Raw genomic sequence first — 15,254 nt, forward strand, 5'->3', positions numbered from 1 at the left:
CACGGGACTCCTGGAGCTGAGGCCTTAAGACCCCCCCCCACAACATATCACAGGAGTTGCCAACATCGCAATGAGCTGTGCAGTCCTGACCAGAATCCAACCTTCCCGTTGCAAGGCCCAACAACTGCTGGTTTCGCCACGTTATCTCCCCGAGATCCAAACCCCAACCCCAGCCCACCAGCTTCCCGAGAGCAGCCCTGGCAGCTGGCCAAGGCAAGAGATTTCGCATCCTGTGACTCAAATCCAGGGCAGGCTGGTGAATGGGCTAATTCCCGCCCGCTTGGCCCCTTGGGAAAATGCTAATTCTGCTTTTGTTGTTTCCATTACGTTGGTTTGCTGTTGGTTTGCTAGCCCTTTGGTTTGAATGTGCAAACGACTGCAGAACGTACCTTGCAGCCAGTGTTTGAAAGTCTCTGGGGTCCCCTCCGGCTCAGCAGGAGGCCGCCTGTCACTGAAGTCCAGCCTACAACGTGAACCAGCTTCCCGGGGAGCCACTGAGAGAGGCTCCCCTGTGTACCCCACCGCCCAATGGTTTTTGGTGAGCAAAGGCTGCCCCGACTTCGGCCCTGGGAAAGGGCTCATGGCTGAGCCTCTCGAGCAGATGGAGGTGCCTAAAGCCCTTTGAGGGGCAGGGTTCAGGCCAGGCACCTCTCCTTGGCATTTCCTGCTCCAATTTCTGGTTTCTGTGCAGCCCATTCTCAGGCACCAAGCTTCCCCTGAGCATGGTACAGGGAGCCCAGGCTGGGTGCCGGACATAGGGCTGAGGACCACCTGAAGTTTGGTGTTGCCCGCTGAACCTATGTGGATCTAGCCCACAAGTCCCACAGAGAGCCCGTGGCGGGGCACGGAATTGAAGCACAGCTTTAACTCATACCCTAACCCCTGGGCCAGCTGCCATGGCTATGGGATGAACCCTGGGGACAGCCCGGGGGGCAGCCTGGATCCCAGCCAGAGGAGGAAAGTGAAGCAGAGGGGCCACGTCTCATGTCCAACCCCACAGCGAGCCCATGATAGAGCAGGGGCTGGAACCCCACAACCCGCACGCTGCTTCTCCCAGGCTGCCTTCTGCCCAACAGGATCCCTGCCCTGGTGCCCTGGGACAAGCCAGGCTGATGCGCTGGGACCTAGTTTGGAGCTGGACTCTGGACTCAGCAACCCTCGCCCCTTCCCCCACCCCCTCAGACACAGCAGGGAAACAGAAACACTCTTTAGAAACCTGCTGGTGGGTGCCAGGCCCAACTCCTGGGAGATAGCGTAGCAGGGTTGGAGGGGCGGCCCAGGGGAAAGGCGCTGCAACTGGGGGATGTAGGGCAAACCCTGCTCTTGTGCCTCGGTTTCCCCATATCTGTAAAATGGTGACAGTGACACTTCCTCAGGAAAGCCCTTTGCGAGCGCCAGATACGAGAAATGGGTATTAATGCTGGACAGACCTTGCACACCCAGGACACAGGCCCTGGGTCTTCAGCTGTTCCAGGACCCCTCAGCCTCCTATATGGGGGACTCATCCCCTCCTCTGTATTCCCACCCCACTCTCTGTTCTTGGGGGTCCTGCAGCCGCCACTGAGCCCTCCGGGCCAGGCTGGGCAGTCAGCCAGCTCACGCCCCTCCACCCCCTCCTCCTGGCAGACCGGGGGCCCCGATCCCACGGGGCGGGCCCGGAGCCTCTCGCGTCCGCCCAGCGAAGCGGGGAGGGCTCGGGCTGGTTTCCCCGGGACGAGGCCGCGCCCCTTTGGAGAAACACCTGTTCCGACCTGCCAGACAGGTTCCTCCCCCCCCCCGCGCCCCGGCGATGTTGGGCGAGCAGCTTGGGGAGCCTGGAAGCGCAGCGCGGCCGAGCGGGGAGCAACCAGCGGCCGGGCATGAGCCAACGACCCACCGGGCCCTGAGCGCACGAGGCCCGGCCCCCGGGGGATCCGCGCGTCCAGCTGCAAGGGACCCCCCACCCAGGGGACACCCCCCCGCCGCCAACCACCGCGCTCGCTCACGGCGGAAGATCCCGGCCCGGGGGGCGCCGCCGTGAGTTCCCCACGCGTGTCGTGACAGCGACGTCATGAGCGGGTCCTTCGCCCCGGCCCCGGTCCCCGCGGCGTGGAAACTCCTGCTGCTCTGCCTCGCAGCCTCCGGTGAGTCGCCCGCTCCCTTAGCCCGGCTCGGGGCAGGCTCCTGAGCGACTTGGAGCGAGGTGGCCTTGGTCCTGCCTCAGCGCGGGGGCCAGACTCGGGGGTTCCCCGGCGCCCCCCTACCCCCCATAAACATTGATCTGGGTTTGGATCCAGGGCTGCCTGCCTGGCTCCTGCCCTCCATAGCCCCCGACCCCGCCCTGCAGTGATGTGGGGTCCTGGAGCTCTGCCTGAGACCCCCCCTTCAGGTTTTGAGGGGTTCCTTTGTGTAGCCCCCTGAGTTCAGTTCATCCCACGGCTCAGATCCTGCAGGAAACCCAGTGCAGGGGGAAGTGTGTGTGTGGGAACCTGGACAGGATCGGGCCCGTGGAGAGGATCGGGCCCCGTGTGCTTGTGCAGAGTGATATTGTTGTGCCCTTTGGTCATCAGGTGTTTTCAAACATTCTCTTGCATGAAGAGTCCCTCCCCACCTTCCTCCTACAAGGTCTCCCCCCACACCCCATTGCAACCCCCACAAACCGAGCACCAGGCACCAGCATTCCTCTACCCAGGAGACTCAGGTCGGTGCCTTTGCCTTCCCACTGGGTCAAGGTTCTGATCCCCCTCACCCCTCCCCTGACCAGCGCGTGCACCCCTGGAACTCGGGGGTCCACCCCAAGCGAAGGGAGCGCCTTGCGGGGCTGTTGGCTGGCTCTGGGGTGAGGGGGCAGGCGGTGGGTGGGCCATTGGCTAAAGGGACTTCCAAGGGATAAGAAACTTGTCCCCTTGCAGAGGGCTCTTTAAGTGTGGAATCCTTGGTGCTGCCTTTCAAGGGTGTGTGCATGAGACACCCTCCTAGGGAGGGGCCCCATAGAGCAAGCTGCTCCCCAGGCCCACCCTAGCCAGGGTTTGCGGCCCCCCCCCCCCCCGTGCTACGTGATGGCACCTCTCCCGCACTCCCCCTGGCAGCCTCACAGTGACTTGACAAATGCGGCCCCTTCCCAGCCCTGCCCCCTGTCAGCTGAGCTGCTGACTCAGGCTTTAGCCCTTTGGTGGTAGCTTCGAAGCAGCCGTGACTCAGAGCACGGCAGGATCATAACAAGCCGGGCTGGGCAGGGCCTGGCAGGTGAGCAGGTCCTCTGTGCCCGTAGAGGGCTCAGCACCACGGGGCCCCGACCTGCTGGGGGTCTCTGTGCCCCACGGCATCTCACGTGGGAAATGCTGACGCCCTGATGTCTTGGTTCTTGGTGTAGGAAAGGGGCCAGAAGCTCAGCTGGTGTCAATCCCCAGAACTCTACTGAAGCCAGGAGGGCAGCTCCACTTGACACCAGCTGAGGATCTGGCCCGAGATTGGGCCTGGACCTCCTTCTCTTGTGCCCAGGCAGTTGTTCACAGCTGGGCCTCGCGGGTGTCCACGGCCCGTTGAGCAGCATGCGACGCCCGTTTTGCACTGGTGTGAACGTGGGCACGTGGCGCAGGGCGGATCGGGCAGCTTGTCTGGCTTAGCTCAGTGTGCTGAGAGTGGATGTGCCAAAACGTGCCCCCCGGGATCTGTGATGGCAGAGCAGGGGCGATGAGAGTAGCTGTTGCAGTGGGCAAAGGCAGAGCTAGCTGACATGGGGGAGGGATGCCCTGGGCAGGCCCACTGCGTGTGCTCAGGGCAGGCTTCGGGCCTTCCCTGTCTTGTGTAGTTGAGCGGAAGCTGCTGTGTGAACAGGATGCAGTTGGCACCTGTTTCTAGGACCAGGCCTGTGGCTGATGATTGACTCTTAGGTGGCACGTTGGCAGGGTGTGGTCCTGGCCAACCAGGCTCTTATTAGACAGAGTGTCAGCTCTGTGTGTCTCTGGCTCTGCAGCTAGAAACAACCACCAACCCCAACCCTACCGGGGGCAAAGTGGGCAGGGGGGATGACCCCCACCCCCTGCCTGTAGGCTGCTGAGCTGCTCCCAAGAGCCTCCAGCTTCAACTATTCATCTGCGACTCTCCGGGGCTCACAGCCTACTGCCCTCAAGGCCCACAAAGAGCTAATTTGCATGGTTAATGGACACCCACCTCTTTTAATCATGGCTTCCATAAAATGCACTCTGATCAATGCTTATTAATACTAATGACAATGATCCTTTATTAATTATGGGGAAGACTTCTGGTTTCCTCTGTTCGTCAGCCGAAGAACGTTGGAGGTATTTAACCTGGCAAAGCCATTTTTGCCCCCGCTGCGGGAACCCAGGCGCTGTTCATCCCATGGGGGATGGGAGGCCAGGGCTGTGCTGATAACAATCCCAGAGCACTTTCATTCTGTCAGCTGTTGGGGAGGAGCAGGTGTTTCCTCATCAGTTTCAAGGCTGTCTCCGTAGAGAGTTGCCTTTTAGTGGGAGGCTGGAGTTATAAACCAGCTCTGCCTGTACATTCCTGCCCCATGACGAGAATCTCGTCTGTTTCATCACTGCACAGTCATTAGCTGCTTTCCAGACAGGGGACGGGAGAGTCTGCGCTTTTGCAGACGGTGGCAAGAGACGCTGCTTGTTTTCATTTAGAGAGGGGCCTGGTCCTCCAAGTTCAGATCTGGGTTCAAATCTGGAGGCTGTCTGGATCCAGAGTTTCGGTGTGCCCCCAGCTATCGTGGGTATGCTAGACCCTGCCTCGGTGCGGGGGATGGATCAGATGACCTCTCCCTGTCCCTTCGAGCCCTATGTGTCTATGATTTGATGATGATTTCCCCCCCTTACTCCCTTCTCCACTTCTGAGCTGATTAAAGGTGAAAGGACATAGTGAATCATGTGCCCTCTTCACTGTTTTCTTTTCATCCTCCCCCCTTCAGCTGGCCTGATGAAAGCACATGCTTTTCTAGTCAGTTTCACTTCCTGGTTCTCATGTGCCAGCCCCTGCACTGCAAAGTTTGAGCTTGAGGGGGACACGGGGTCACTTGTCTGGAGCCACCTGTTCCTGCCTGATGCCTAGAAACCTGCCATCCTGGGCGTGTTTTGTTCCATCTGTGTGTATGTGTGTGTGTGTGTGTGTTAAAACCAGGGCCGGCTCTAGCCATTTCGCCACCCCAAGCATGGTGACATGCCGCGGGGAGCGCTCTGCCGCTCGCCAGTCCTGCGACTCTGGTGAACCTCCCGCAGGCGTCCCTGCGGATGCTCCACCGGAGCCGCGGGACCAGCGGACCCTCCGCAGGCACGCCTGCGGGAGATCCATCGGAGCCGCCTGCTGCCCGCCGCCCTCCCGGCACCGGCAGAAGGTCCCCCCTGCGGCATGCCGCCCCAAGCACGCGCTTGGCGCGCTGGGTAAAACCAACTAGATATGGGGCAGAATTTGTGACTCACTCACTTGGTGTGACTGTGCCAGGAAGGGAGGTTCTGGAACCCAGACCTGGCCAGCCTGACACCAGCCACTGGCTTCGGCACAGGAGACGCTTTAGAACCCAAATCCAGCTCCATGTTTTGGAGCCAAACCCCAGCTCCCAGGAACCGGTTTGGATCTGGATCCAAACATTCCAGTCTCCGCTGAGATCCTGAGGGAAGTTGGGGGTGAGGAGATGCCCAGGTTATAAACTCCCTCCTTCCAGCTCCAGGATTCCTTGACACCTCTCCATGTTCTGCTTGCCTCTACCAGTGTTAGTGACTCTTGGGCGTGGGGGTGGCTACAGAACTCATTGTCTTCCCCTCCCTTATTCTCTTGGTTTCTCTGCCTATTGTATGTGTCCGGGCACATCCTCACTCTGATCACACGCAATACCTGCTATAGGGGAAGCCAGGCGTCTCCTCCCAAAGCCATGCTCCATAATCAGCTCTCAGCAGCCAGAGGGCTGCTAATTGTTTAATGCTCCGTGCGGCTCAGCATGGGTCTTGTTGTAAACAGTGGAGGTGTGAGGGTGTCTGTGAGACAGGCGGAGGGCAGGTGTGCAAGTGGCCTGGGGGCTCTGTCCAGTCTCCAAGGGAACCTCTCCTTTGACTCTGGTGGGAGTTGGATCAGGCCCCAGAATCATAGAATCATTAGGGTTGGAAGGGACCTCAGGAGATCATCTAGTCCAACCCCCTGCTCAAAGCAGGACCAATCCCTAACTAGCCCCCTCAAGGATTGAACTCACAACCCTGCCGATTAGCTGTGGGAGTGGATGGGTGTGCAGGAGCATGTGTGGTGGGATGGACAAGTCTGTGTCTGCACCCCTGGGAATCGCACAGTGACCAGATCTTCCCCCGTTTGTAATGAGGCAATGCTTACCTTTTAGCTCCCCTGACTATGGGTTGGCGGTGAGTGTTGCTTCCCCCAGCACGGGATGGTATGATGGGATAGCCTAATTTTGGCAATTAATTTGGCAGTTGATCTTTGATTATCAGCAGGTTAGTATGCCCAGTGGTCTGGGATGGGATGTTAGGTGGAGTGGGATCTGAGTTACTACAGAGAATTCTTTCCTGGGTGCTCGCTGGTGAGTCTTGTCCACATGCTCAGGGTTTAACTGATTGCCATATTTGGGGTCGGGAAGGAATTTTCCTCCAGGGCAGATTGGCAGAGGCCCTGGAGGTTTTTCGCCTTCCTCTGCAGCGTGGGGCACGGGTCACTTGCTGGAGGATTCTCTGCAGCTTGAGGTCTTCAAACCACAATATGAGGACTTCAGTAACTCAGACACAGTTTAGGGGTTTGTTACAGGAGTGGGTGGGTGAGATTCTGTGGCCTGCATTGTGCAGGAGTTTAGACTAGATGATCATAATGGTCCCTTCTGACCTTAAAGTCTGCGAGTCTATGAGCAAGGGCTACTTCACTAGAGGATAACAACCTGCTACTGCTACCAGCTATTGGAGCTTCTCCTTTATATCCAGTGGTTGGTCTCTTTGCTGAAGGTCCTTGTTCAAATCCTGCTAGTGCCCTATGTTGGGGATTACAGCTCCATGAGGGATTCAAGATGAGGAATGAGTTTGTTATGCTATACTGCTGAGGGGCAGTCTGGCTTAGTGGCAAAGGCTCTGTATTGTGACTCAGGACATCTGGGTTCTGTTACTGGCTCTGCCACAGATCTTGGGTAAGTGCCAGCCCTGCTCTGTGCCTCAGTTTCCCCCTCACCTTTTCTCTGATTACACTGTGAGCTCGTTGGGGGCAGGGACCATCTCTTGCTGGGTGTCTGTGCAAGACCCTGGTGTAATCCAGAAAATAATTCTCCCTGATTTGTGGCATAAAGATGCTCAGCTCCTTCCTGCTGTTCGGGACTCATCTATCTCCGTTCCTGTGTGTCTAGCATCCCTTGGTTAAGTTCAGACATTTCTCTGACAAATCAGCTGTAGGGATTATTCAGGGTGGGGGGCAGATCTTCGGCCTGGGTTAGCCAGGAGGTCAGACAAGACAATCACAATGTTCCCGCCTGGCCTTGGCGTCTATGAGGCGACGCCAGGGAGGTCCCTGCTGGAGCGGTGAGACCCTTGGCTCAGACTTCCTCATCAGCGGGCGTAACCTGATGATTGTTGTGGAGTCCAGCCTGGGCTCCGGCACTGTACAGTCCCACTCTCTCCGGCTCCTACACCTCGGCTGACTCGTCCCTCCCTCTCTAGGGGATTGAGAGGCCAGTGGGTTAGAGAGATTCTGGCTAATTGAAGGTGCTGACAGAGAGGGAAGGAGCCAGTGGAATAGCTGCCCTGCAGGATGCTGCCTCGGCTGCCTGGAATCTTTAAATCCAGCTGGGGCATCTCTGTCTGACAGAGCCGCTCGGGCTGGCACCAGAGCAATGGGAGGGGACTGGGGTGTGGGAATCCCTGGGGGAGGGTCTCGGGCCTGGGGTATGACTAGATCGTAAGCATGGGTCCTTCTGGCTTTGAGAGCTTAGGGTGAACTGGCTCCATTGAAATCAACAGCAAAACTCCCACGGACCTCAGTGGGGCCGGGATTCTGCCCAGTGAATCCAGGAGAGTGGCTGTTGGGCTCCCTCCCATGGGGCTGGCTCGGGTCTGTCGTAGGGGCTCTGTGCAAGGATGAGGGCTTTGGATCTCATATCCCCGGCCACGTGGAATGGGTGCTGTCACCACGAGGGGCTTCATCCCGCTTTGGCTGCCCTAGCACAGACCCTGCCCTAGCACAAACCCTGTCACCGCCTGGGGCTCCCCTGAACGGCTAACTAGGGAGACCCAGACCTGAAACCTCCAGCAGTTCTCCAGGACTCTGGCGTGATTCAGCGGCATTCGCCCTGCAGGGCAGGAGGAAATGTGTTGCCCTGGGACTGGAGTCTTTGCACAAACCCAGCCAAACTGGACCTGTGTGGCCGGAGAGCAGGCAGGAGCCAAAACCACTCATACCTCGGCCATTGGAGCTGGTCGTTTGTCACTGCCAGTAAAACCACCGAGCCGCTGACTCCCCAGCCCTGTAACCGTGCAGAGCAGGCCAGTTAGCTGTGGGTTTCCCCCTTGCATCGTGCTGGGCGAGAGGCGTCCCGTGCACCTGTCGGGCAGCTCAGCTGGTCCCAAGAAGCATCTGGGAAGCCCCAGGATTCCTTTGCTTCTCCCTCTTCCCCCGGGGCATTGGGAAACGGGCTAATTTCTCTAGCAAAAGCCCACGGATGGGGGATGGCCCCCAACCCACCCACTGGCACGGTCCTCCCCTGGGGAAATCTGTCCACTTCACTGGGAGAGCTGCAGGCTTCTCAGGGAGAGGGCGAGTGTGGGAGGGGGAGCCCAGCGGAGGCAGCAGCTGGCACCTCTGAGAGGGATGAGCAGGAAGGAGACCAGGGTGGGAGTGAGTTTCCAGCGTAGCAGGGCACTAACTGTGCCAGGCGAGGGGAGGGGATGAGCCAAAGCCTAGCCCCTCCTGCCTGGCAGCAGAGCACGCCAGGGGGCACCGGCCTTTGCAGTGCTCACAGCTTAAAAGCAGATCGAGCCAGGGGAGTTTTCCCCCATCCAGAGGGCCCCAACCTTTATCTGAAGCTTCCAGGGACGCAGAGCTGGGGGTCCCGGGAAGCTGCCCTGCCTGCAGTAATTTCTCAGTGGTGCTTCTCTGGGGGTCTGGCAACTCTGCACCCAGCCCGCTGAATTCACCTTCCCCAGAGTCCAAGCAGGCTGCGCTGATGTGCTGGGAGTGGGGGAGATTGTCCAAAGTGCCCAGCGCCTCCCATGGTGATGGGTTGGGTTTGGGGTAAGGCTCTGGGGTGACATCAGCCGCCCTGGGTTTAAGTGCCAGCACTGCACCTCAGTTTTCCCCTCTGTAAAATGGGGCAATAATCCCTCCTGCTCGTCACCCTGGGTGTGGTTTGTTCACTCGGACTGGGTACAGGCCAGGACTGTCTGGGTATAGCCATGGGGCCAGTCGCTATAGGATTTGGCAACTTCTAGTCTGACTTTGGGACTTGGATTGTGAGCTCAGTGGACCTGCGACTGTCTCTTGTTGTGTATCTGTGTAGTGCCTGGCATGACGGCGGGGCTGCCTGGTCTCAGGGGCTGTGCAGCGCCCGGCACAACAGCGCCCCCGCCACTCCCCGGTCTCAGCTGAACCTTTAGATGCGACTGTAACACCAGTAATAATAAGAACCAGTCCCACATCTCTCATGTGACTGACCAAGGTGGCCTGAACTTTGACGGTTGTTCTTCGCCGTGGTGTGTCTGAGAGACGATCACGCTGACCACGAATCTGCTCCCTCGACTCACACCAAGTAGCCTTACTCCAGAGAGATCCATGCTGGAAGGGATTGTGCACGCATATGGGGTGAGGCCCTACCCGTAATGGGAAAGATTGGGCCAAGAGGTTCCTACAGAATTTCAAATAACCACCAGGCCTGCCAGCCGGCCTCCCACCTGCAGGAATCACTGGATCTGTGATGGTGCCCCAAATGGGTGGGTGCCCTACACAGCCGCGTGTGCTGCACATGCCTAAGGACGGCCCTGGATCTGTTCCCCTTTGCTGCCCGCATGCTGAGCCAGGGCTCTGGGCACATCAGAGCTGGTGAGTGTGACAAACTGGGACTGTTCTTAATGTTTTCTCTGAATACTATGTGGGTGCCTCAGTTCCTAGCCGACCCTTTGTCGTCTGGCAACTAATGGCCAGGCCCTTCCCCTCCTGCAAGGGGATGCTAAAGGTGTGGGAGACAAAGAGGTGAGGTGACCTCCTGGCCTGGGAAAGGAACTGAGCAGAGAGGAGGGGCTGGAGGGGTTTTCAGTCTGGAGCTGGCTGGGGACAAGAAGTAAAGTACAGATGTGGGGGTCTGGCTCACTGCCCCCTAGAATGGACCCGGCTGAGGGGTCCAGTTCATGGTACTTTCAAACTCTGTTTTAGACCATGTTCCTGTCATCGAATAAACCTCTGTTTTACTGGCTGGCTGAGAGTCACGTCTGACTGCAAAGTGGGGGTGCAGGATCCGGTGGCTTCCCCAAAACCCCGCTGGGGCAGGCTTACTGTGGGAAGCGCATGGAGGGGAGAGGATGCTGAATGCACCAAGAAGAAACCCAGGAGAAGAAAATGTGGGAGCTTCTTGCCCTGAAAACAGTCTCCTCCAAGGGAGAGGAGGCTCCCCAGGGTCCTAACTGACTTTGTGGGAAGCAGTTCCAGAGCATCGCCCAGGAACTCCGTGACAGTGAGAAAAGAGAATTTTTATCTCCTGGGGACAGTCCAACAGTCCAGAGTTTGTTTTTACCCCAAATTGTGATGAAAAGTCCAAAACTCGAAATATTTGACGGACCAAAACTTTCCGGTTCGGAAACACTGAAATGAAACGATCCGGTAATATCGCAACAGTATCGTACAGTCGATTTCCTTGGCTGACCTTGCGAAGGTCTTACCCCGTGCTTGATGGCACCTCTCTCTCTGTCACTCTGTCTGTCTGTGACATGCTGTCTGCAGAGCAGCTGTAGCCGTGTCGATCCCAGGATGTTAGGGAGACGCGGTGTGGGAGGAAATACCTGTTATTGAGACAACTTCTGCCGGGGAGAGAGACAAGCTGTCGAGCGACACAGAGCTCTTCTATGTATAGCACCAGAGCTTGTCTCTTTCACCATCCGAGGTTGGTCCGATAACAGAGATTACCTCACCCGCCTTGTCCGTCTGTCACATGGTGATGACTTTGCAACGCCACAGATGATCAATTCCAAAATTTCAGGGAATGTTCTAGGCCCCGGGGGGCGGAACCCAAGTGGTTTGGGGGAAATCTGGAACAGAGGAAGGGGGCGGAATGAAGGACATGCGATTAGCACAGCCACTGTCGTTATCTGTAGATTCAACAGCTGGCGGATGGCACCCAAAGTGAAACGAAACAGAACGCGGAAGACGAAACGAGCTCCCCCGTTTCCCGCGCGACTTGTTTGGGAGCGCTGGACGTTTTGTTCCGAATGGAACGTGTTGGTTTTGACGAGACGCGGGCATTTCCCAACAGCGCGTCGTAAATATCTCGCCCCGCTCTAGCGCGGGTGGATACAGCCATTCGCACCGTTCAGTTGCAGCCCTTCGTTGGGGCCGTTGGACAGAGGCTGCGTCCGTGTTGCTCCCTGTCTTCCATGACCTGGAAGAGCCGGGAAAGTCCTGCCTTCATTCACTGCCTAGCCTGTCTGCTGAGCCTGTCCGAAAGAGGCAGCCCATTGCAGTCCGGGGCTGGGCTCACGTAGGCCAACAAGCAACCAACACCTGGTCCCTACTGTGTGAGGCTTTGCGTTGCATTTTGCCTGCAGGCCCCAGGGGTGCTGGGCACAGAGCTGGGGAGGAGCAGGTGGGTGGTAGGAGCAAACAGCAGCTGTTTTTCTGGTTGAGTGGGTGTGTTCGGCCGGCTTAGGCTGCGGGTGCAGTTAGCTTTATGGGATAATGAGCTGGGAGGGACTCACAAGGCAGGGACTGGGGGTGGGACAGGCCAGCTGGGTTGCGAAAAGCAGGGGGGCCCTGGAAACTCTCCCCCACTCTCACTGCAGGGGCTGGGGGGTGTTTACTTCTGGGTTTTGTGCATTGACTTTGGGGGTCAAACAAGAGGAGGAAGGAGCCGCTTGGCAGGTCTATAAGTCCGGATGGCTCAGGACCCCAGAATGTGAGGGAATCTTTCCTTTCAGCCACCCCACAGCTGGGTTCGTCTTGTTAATCCCAGGTGGGGAAACTGAGTCATGGAGCAGGGAAAGTGACTTGCCCAGGGCCACTCGTCCATCTGTCAGACAGGGTGTGGACCGCTGCAGCGTGGAGGCAACGGTGACCTTCAGTGCAGTGAGATTCGCCAGCTGCACACCCTGCCTGAGGGAACCCAGCGAAGCTGTCTCTGTCCCTTAGTCAGCAAGGCTCTACCCCTTCTGGCTGCCCACCAATGCCCATCTCCTGTGCTGGGCAGCTGACCTTCCGTTCTTCCCAGAAAGCTGTGGCAGAGAGACCAAGCTGGTGTGAAGGGCAGTGGAGGTGGTGAGGGTGACGTGTAGGGCATTTGGGGGTTGTGAAAGGTGTGTGCTTGCAGTCAACTGCGGGTGTCCCCTGCCCTCCGCATTCCTACCCTCTCGGGGATTGTGCCAGGCTCAGCAGGTTTGCCAGCTGCGCCTTGGCAGGCCGCCTCTCTTCCTACGACGGGCTCCCCCTGCCAGCAAAACAAAGGTGCTTGTGCAATGGGGGCGTGAACCAAACGGGGTGTGTGTGACCACAGCTGGTGGGGGGGGGTTCTGATCTCTCATTCCAACTGTTGGGTCCCCCCCATCTCTCAGGGGTTCTAGGGAGCAGATGCCAGCAGCATGGTCCCCCCAGCCCCAGCATGGTCCCCTCCACAGAGTCTAGACCTACCCTGCTCTTCTCCCATGCGTGCTACGGTGCCTTTCATTCCCTGCCCTTGCAGAGGTTTATAGGGCCCTGGGGAGAGAGGGGGCCAGGCTCAAGCATCCCCTCTGCTGGTTGGGCAACCAGCGCTGAGGCAGCGAAGCCAGCAGGTTGCAGCCCTCGTTTTGCCAATTAACTTGATTGCAGCCCCATGGGCTTTGGTGTTACAAGCGCTCGGGAATACAGAGCTAATTGCCCTGCATTTCGCTGACAAACCAAAGGAGCCGGGAGCTGGTGGAGCCAGTTTGAGGCTCCTTTAGTTTTGTTTTACCCTCTTTCCTCTGGTGCCCAGGCACTGTGCCGCTCCCAGCCCAGTTGCCCGGGCACTGCCCCTGGCACCATCTGGCCTGGGCTGGGAGCTCTTGGCATCCAGCACCTCAAAGGGCATTGGGTACCTCCATCCCCTGCAAAGGCCAGACCATCCCCTCATTAGGGCAACAGTAGGCAGCGAGGAGACCCACACAAGTGCCACGTTGCAGAGGCACTAGAGAGCACCGGGGGCGTTGTAACATGTGCCAGACCCCAGACACGTTTATACCCTGGCGGTGCCGGGACTAGAACTCTGGATCTTCGTCTCCAAAGCAACAGGTCTCTTCCCCGGGAGCAGCAGGGGAGGCTCCCCTCTGGGCAAGCAGCGTTAGGGCTTTGATGTTGGGAAGGAGTGTTTCCCGGCCACGTGCAGAGCGCGAAGAGCAGTGCTTGTCGGCACGCACGCCAGGGATGGAACGCAGGGCCCGCTACGCCCAACCTTTCCATGAAGCTGGACCAGGTCCTAGGGAAGGGGGGGAAGTGGCTGGCGGCAGGGAGGAGGGGGATGGCTGATGGGGAGCACAGAAATGCAGGTGGAGAAACAATGCATGCAGTTGCTGTGCGGTAAATCGCCATGCACGCAGTTGTGAGGGTGATGTCTGCATACATCCTTGTATCTTCCTGCTGGGGCCTTTGCATGCTTGTCTTTCCTGGAAATCTGGCTGGAAGATTGGATCTGGAGGGGCTGGTTCGAATGCACGCTAGGGAGAGCTGCGTGCAGGTTGCATGCCCAGGGAGGCAGGTGTGATCCAAGGGCCATGAGCAGGAGCTGCGCTGGTTGCCAGGTGTTGGGAGCCGTTCCTGGATCGCCGAGATCCAGTGGATAGCAGAACAGCGGGGAAGAGCAGGGAGCCCCAGCCTGTGGTGCTCCAAGCTAGGTCAGTGAACATAAGAATGGCCATACTGGGTCAGATCAAAGGTCTATCCAGCCCGACAGTGGCCAATGCCAGGTGCCCCGGAGGGAATGAACAGAACAGGTAATGATCAAGTGATCTCTCTCCTGCCGTCCATCTCCATCCTCTGACAAACAGAGGCTAGGGACACCATTCCTTAACTATCCTGGACTTAACCTCCATGAATTTATCTAGTTCTCTTTTAAACACTGTTATAGTCCTAGCCTTCACAATCTCCTCAGGTAGGGAGTTCCACAAGTTGACTGTGCGCTGCATGAAGAAGAATGTCCTTTTATTTGTTTTAAACCTGCTGCTTGTTAATTTCATTTGGTGACCCCTAGTTCTTGTATTATGGGAATAAGTAAATAACTTTTCCTTATCCACTTTCTCCACATCACTCATGATTTTATATACCTCTATCATATCCCCCCTTAGTCTCCTCTTTTCCAAGCTGAAAAGTCCTAGCCCCTTTAATCTCTCCTCATATGGGACCCATTCCAAATCCCTAATCATTTTAGTTGCCCTTCTCTGAACATTTTCTAGTGCCAGTGTATCTTTTTTTTGAGATGAGGAGACCACATCCATATGCAGTATTCAAGTTGTGGGTGTACCATGGATTTATATAAGGGCAATAAGATATTCTCAGTCTTATTCTCTATCCCTTTTTTAATGGTTCCTAATATTCTGTTTGCTTTTTTGGCTGCCGCTGCACACTGCGTGGACGTCTTCAGAGAACTATCCACGATGACTCCAAGATCTCTTTCCTGCTTAGTTGTAGTTCAATTAGCCCTCATCATATCGTATGTATAGTTGGGGTTATTTTTTCCAATGTGCATTACTTTACATTCATCCACATTAAATTTAATTTGCCATTGTGTTGCCCAAACACTTAGTTTTGTGAGATCTTTTTGAAGTTCTTCACAGTCTGCTTTGGTCTTAACTGTCTTGAGCAGTTTCGTATCGTCTGCAAACTTTGCCACCTCACTTTTTACCCAGGGCACTGGCAAGTGGTTGGCAGAGAGCAAGCCATCTCCCAGGGGGTTTGTGTCTTTTGTCCCTACAGCTCGACATCAGCTTTAAGCTCTGCCGCATTGCGGGAACGTCTGGTCGGAAGGGACGGGGCGTCCTGGCACATCTCAGGGTGGTGTTCACCTTGGTGGTGTTCCCTGCCTGGAACACTAAGTGGGAGGAGAACGGCACCCTGGTATGGGC

General features: G+C 57.2%; 1 protein-coding gene across 2 annotated transcripts in view; it reads left to right on the forward strand.

The window, feature by feature from the left end:
* The first annotated feature begins 1,980 nt into the window (after window positions 1-1,980).
* The window catches only part of NECTIN4 (nectin cell adhesion molecule 4), a 46,800-nt gene continuing 33,526 nt past the window's right edge, over window positions 1,981-15,254 (forward strand). For both annotated transcript variants that reach the window (XM_030542555.1, XM_030542556.1), the window contains exon 1: window positions 1,981-2,123. In XM_030542555.1, the coding sequence (XP_030398415.1) occupies window positions 2,051-2,123 (73 nt within the window). In that variant the 5' untranslated portion in view covers window positions 1,981-2,050. The remainder of the gene's footprint in view (window positions 2,124-15,254) is intronic.

The sequence above is a fragment of the Gopherus evgoodei genome, chromosome 24 (assembly GCF_007399415.2).
Source record: "Gopherus evgoodei ecotype Sinaloan lineage chromosome 24, rGopEvg1_v1.p, whole genome shotgun sequence".
Classification (NCBI taxonomy): Eukaryota; Metazoa; Chordata; order Testudines; family Testudinidae; genus Gopherus; species Gopherus evgoodei.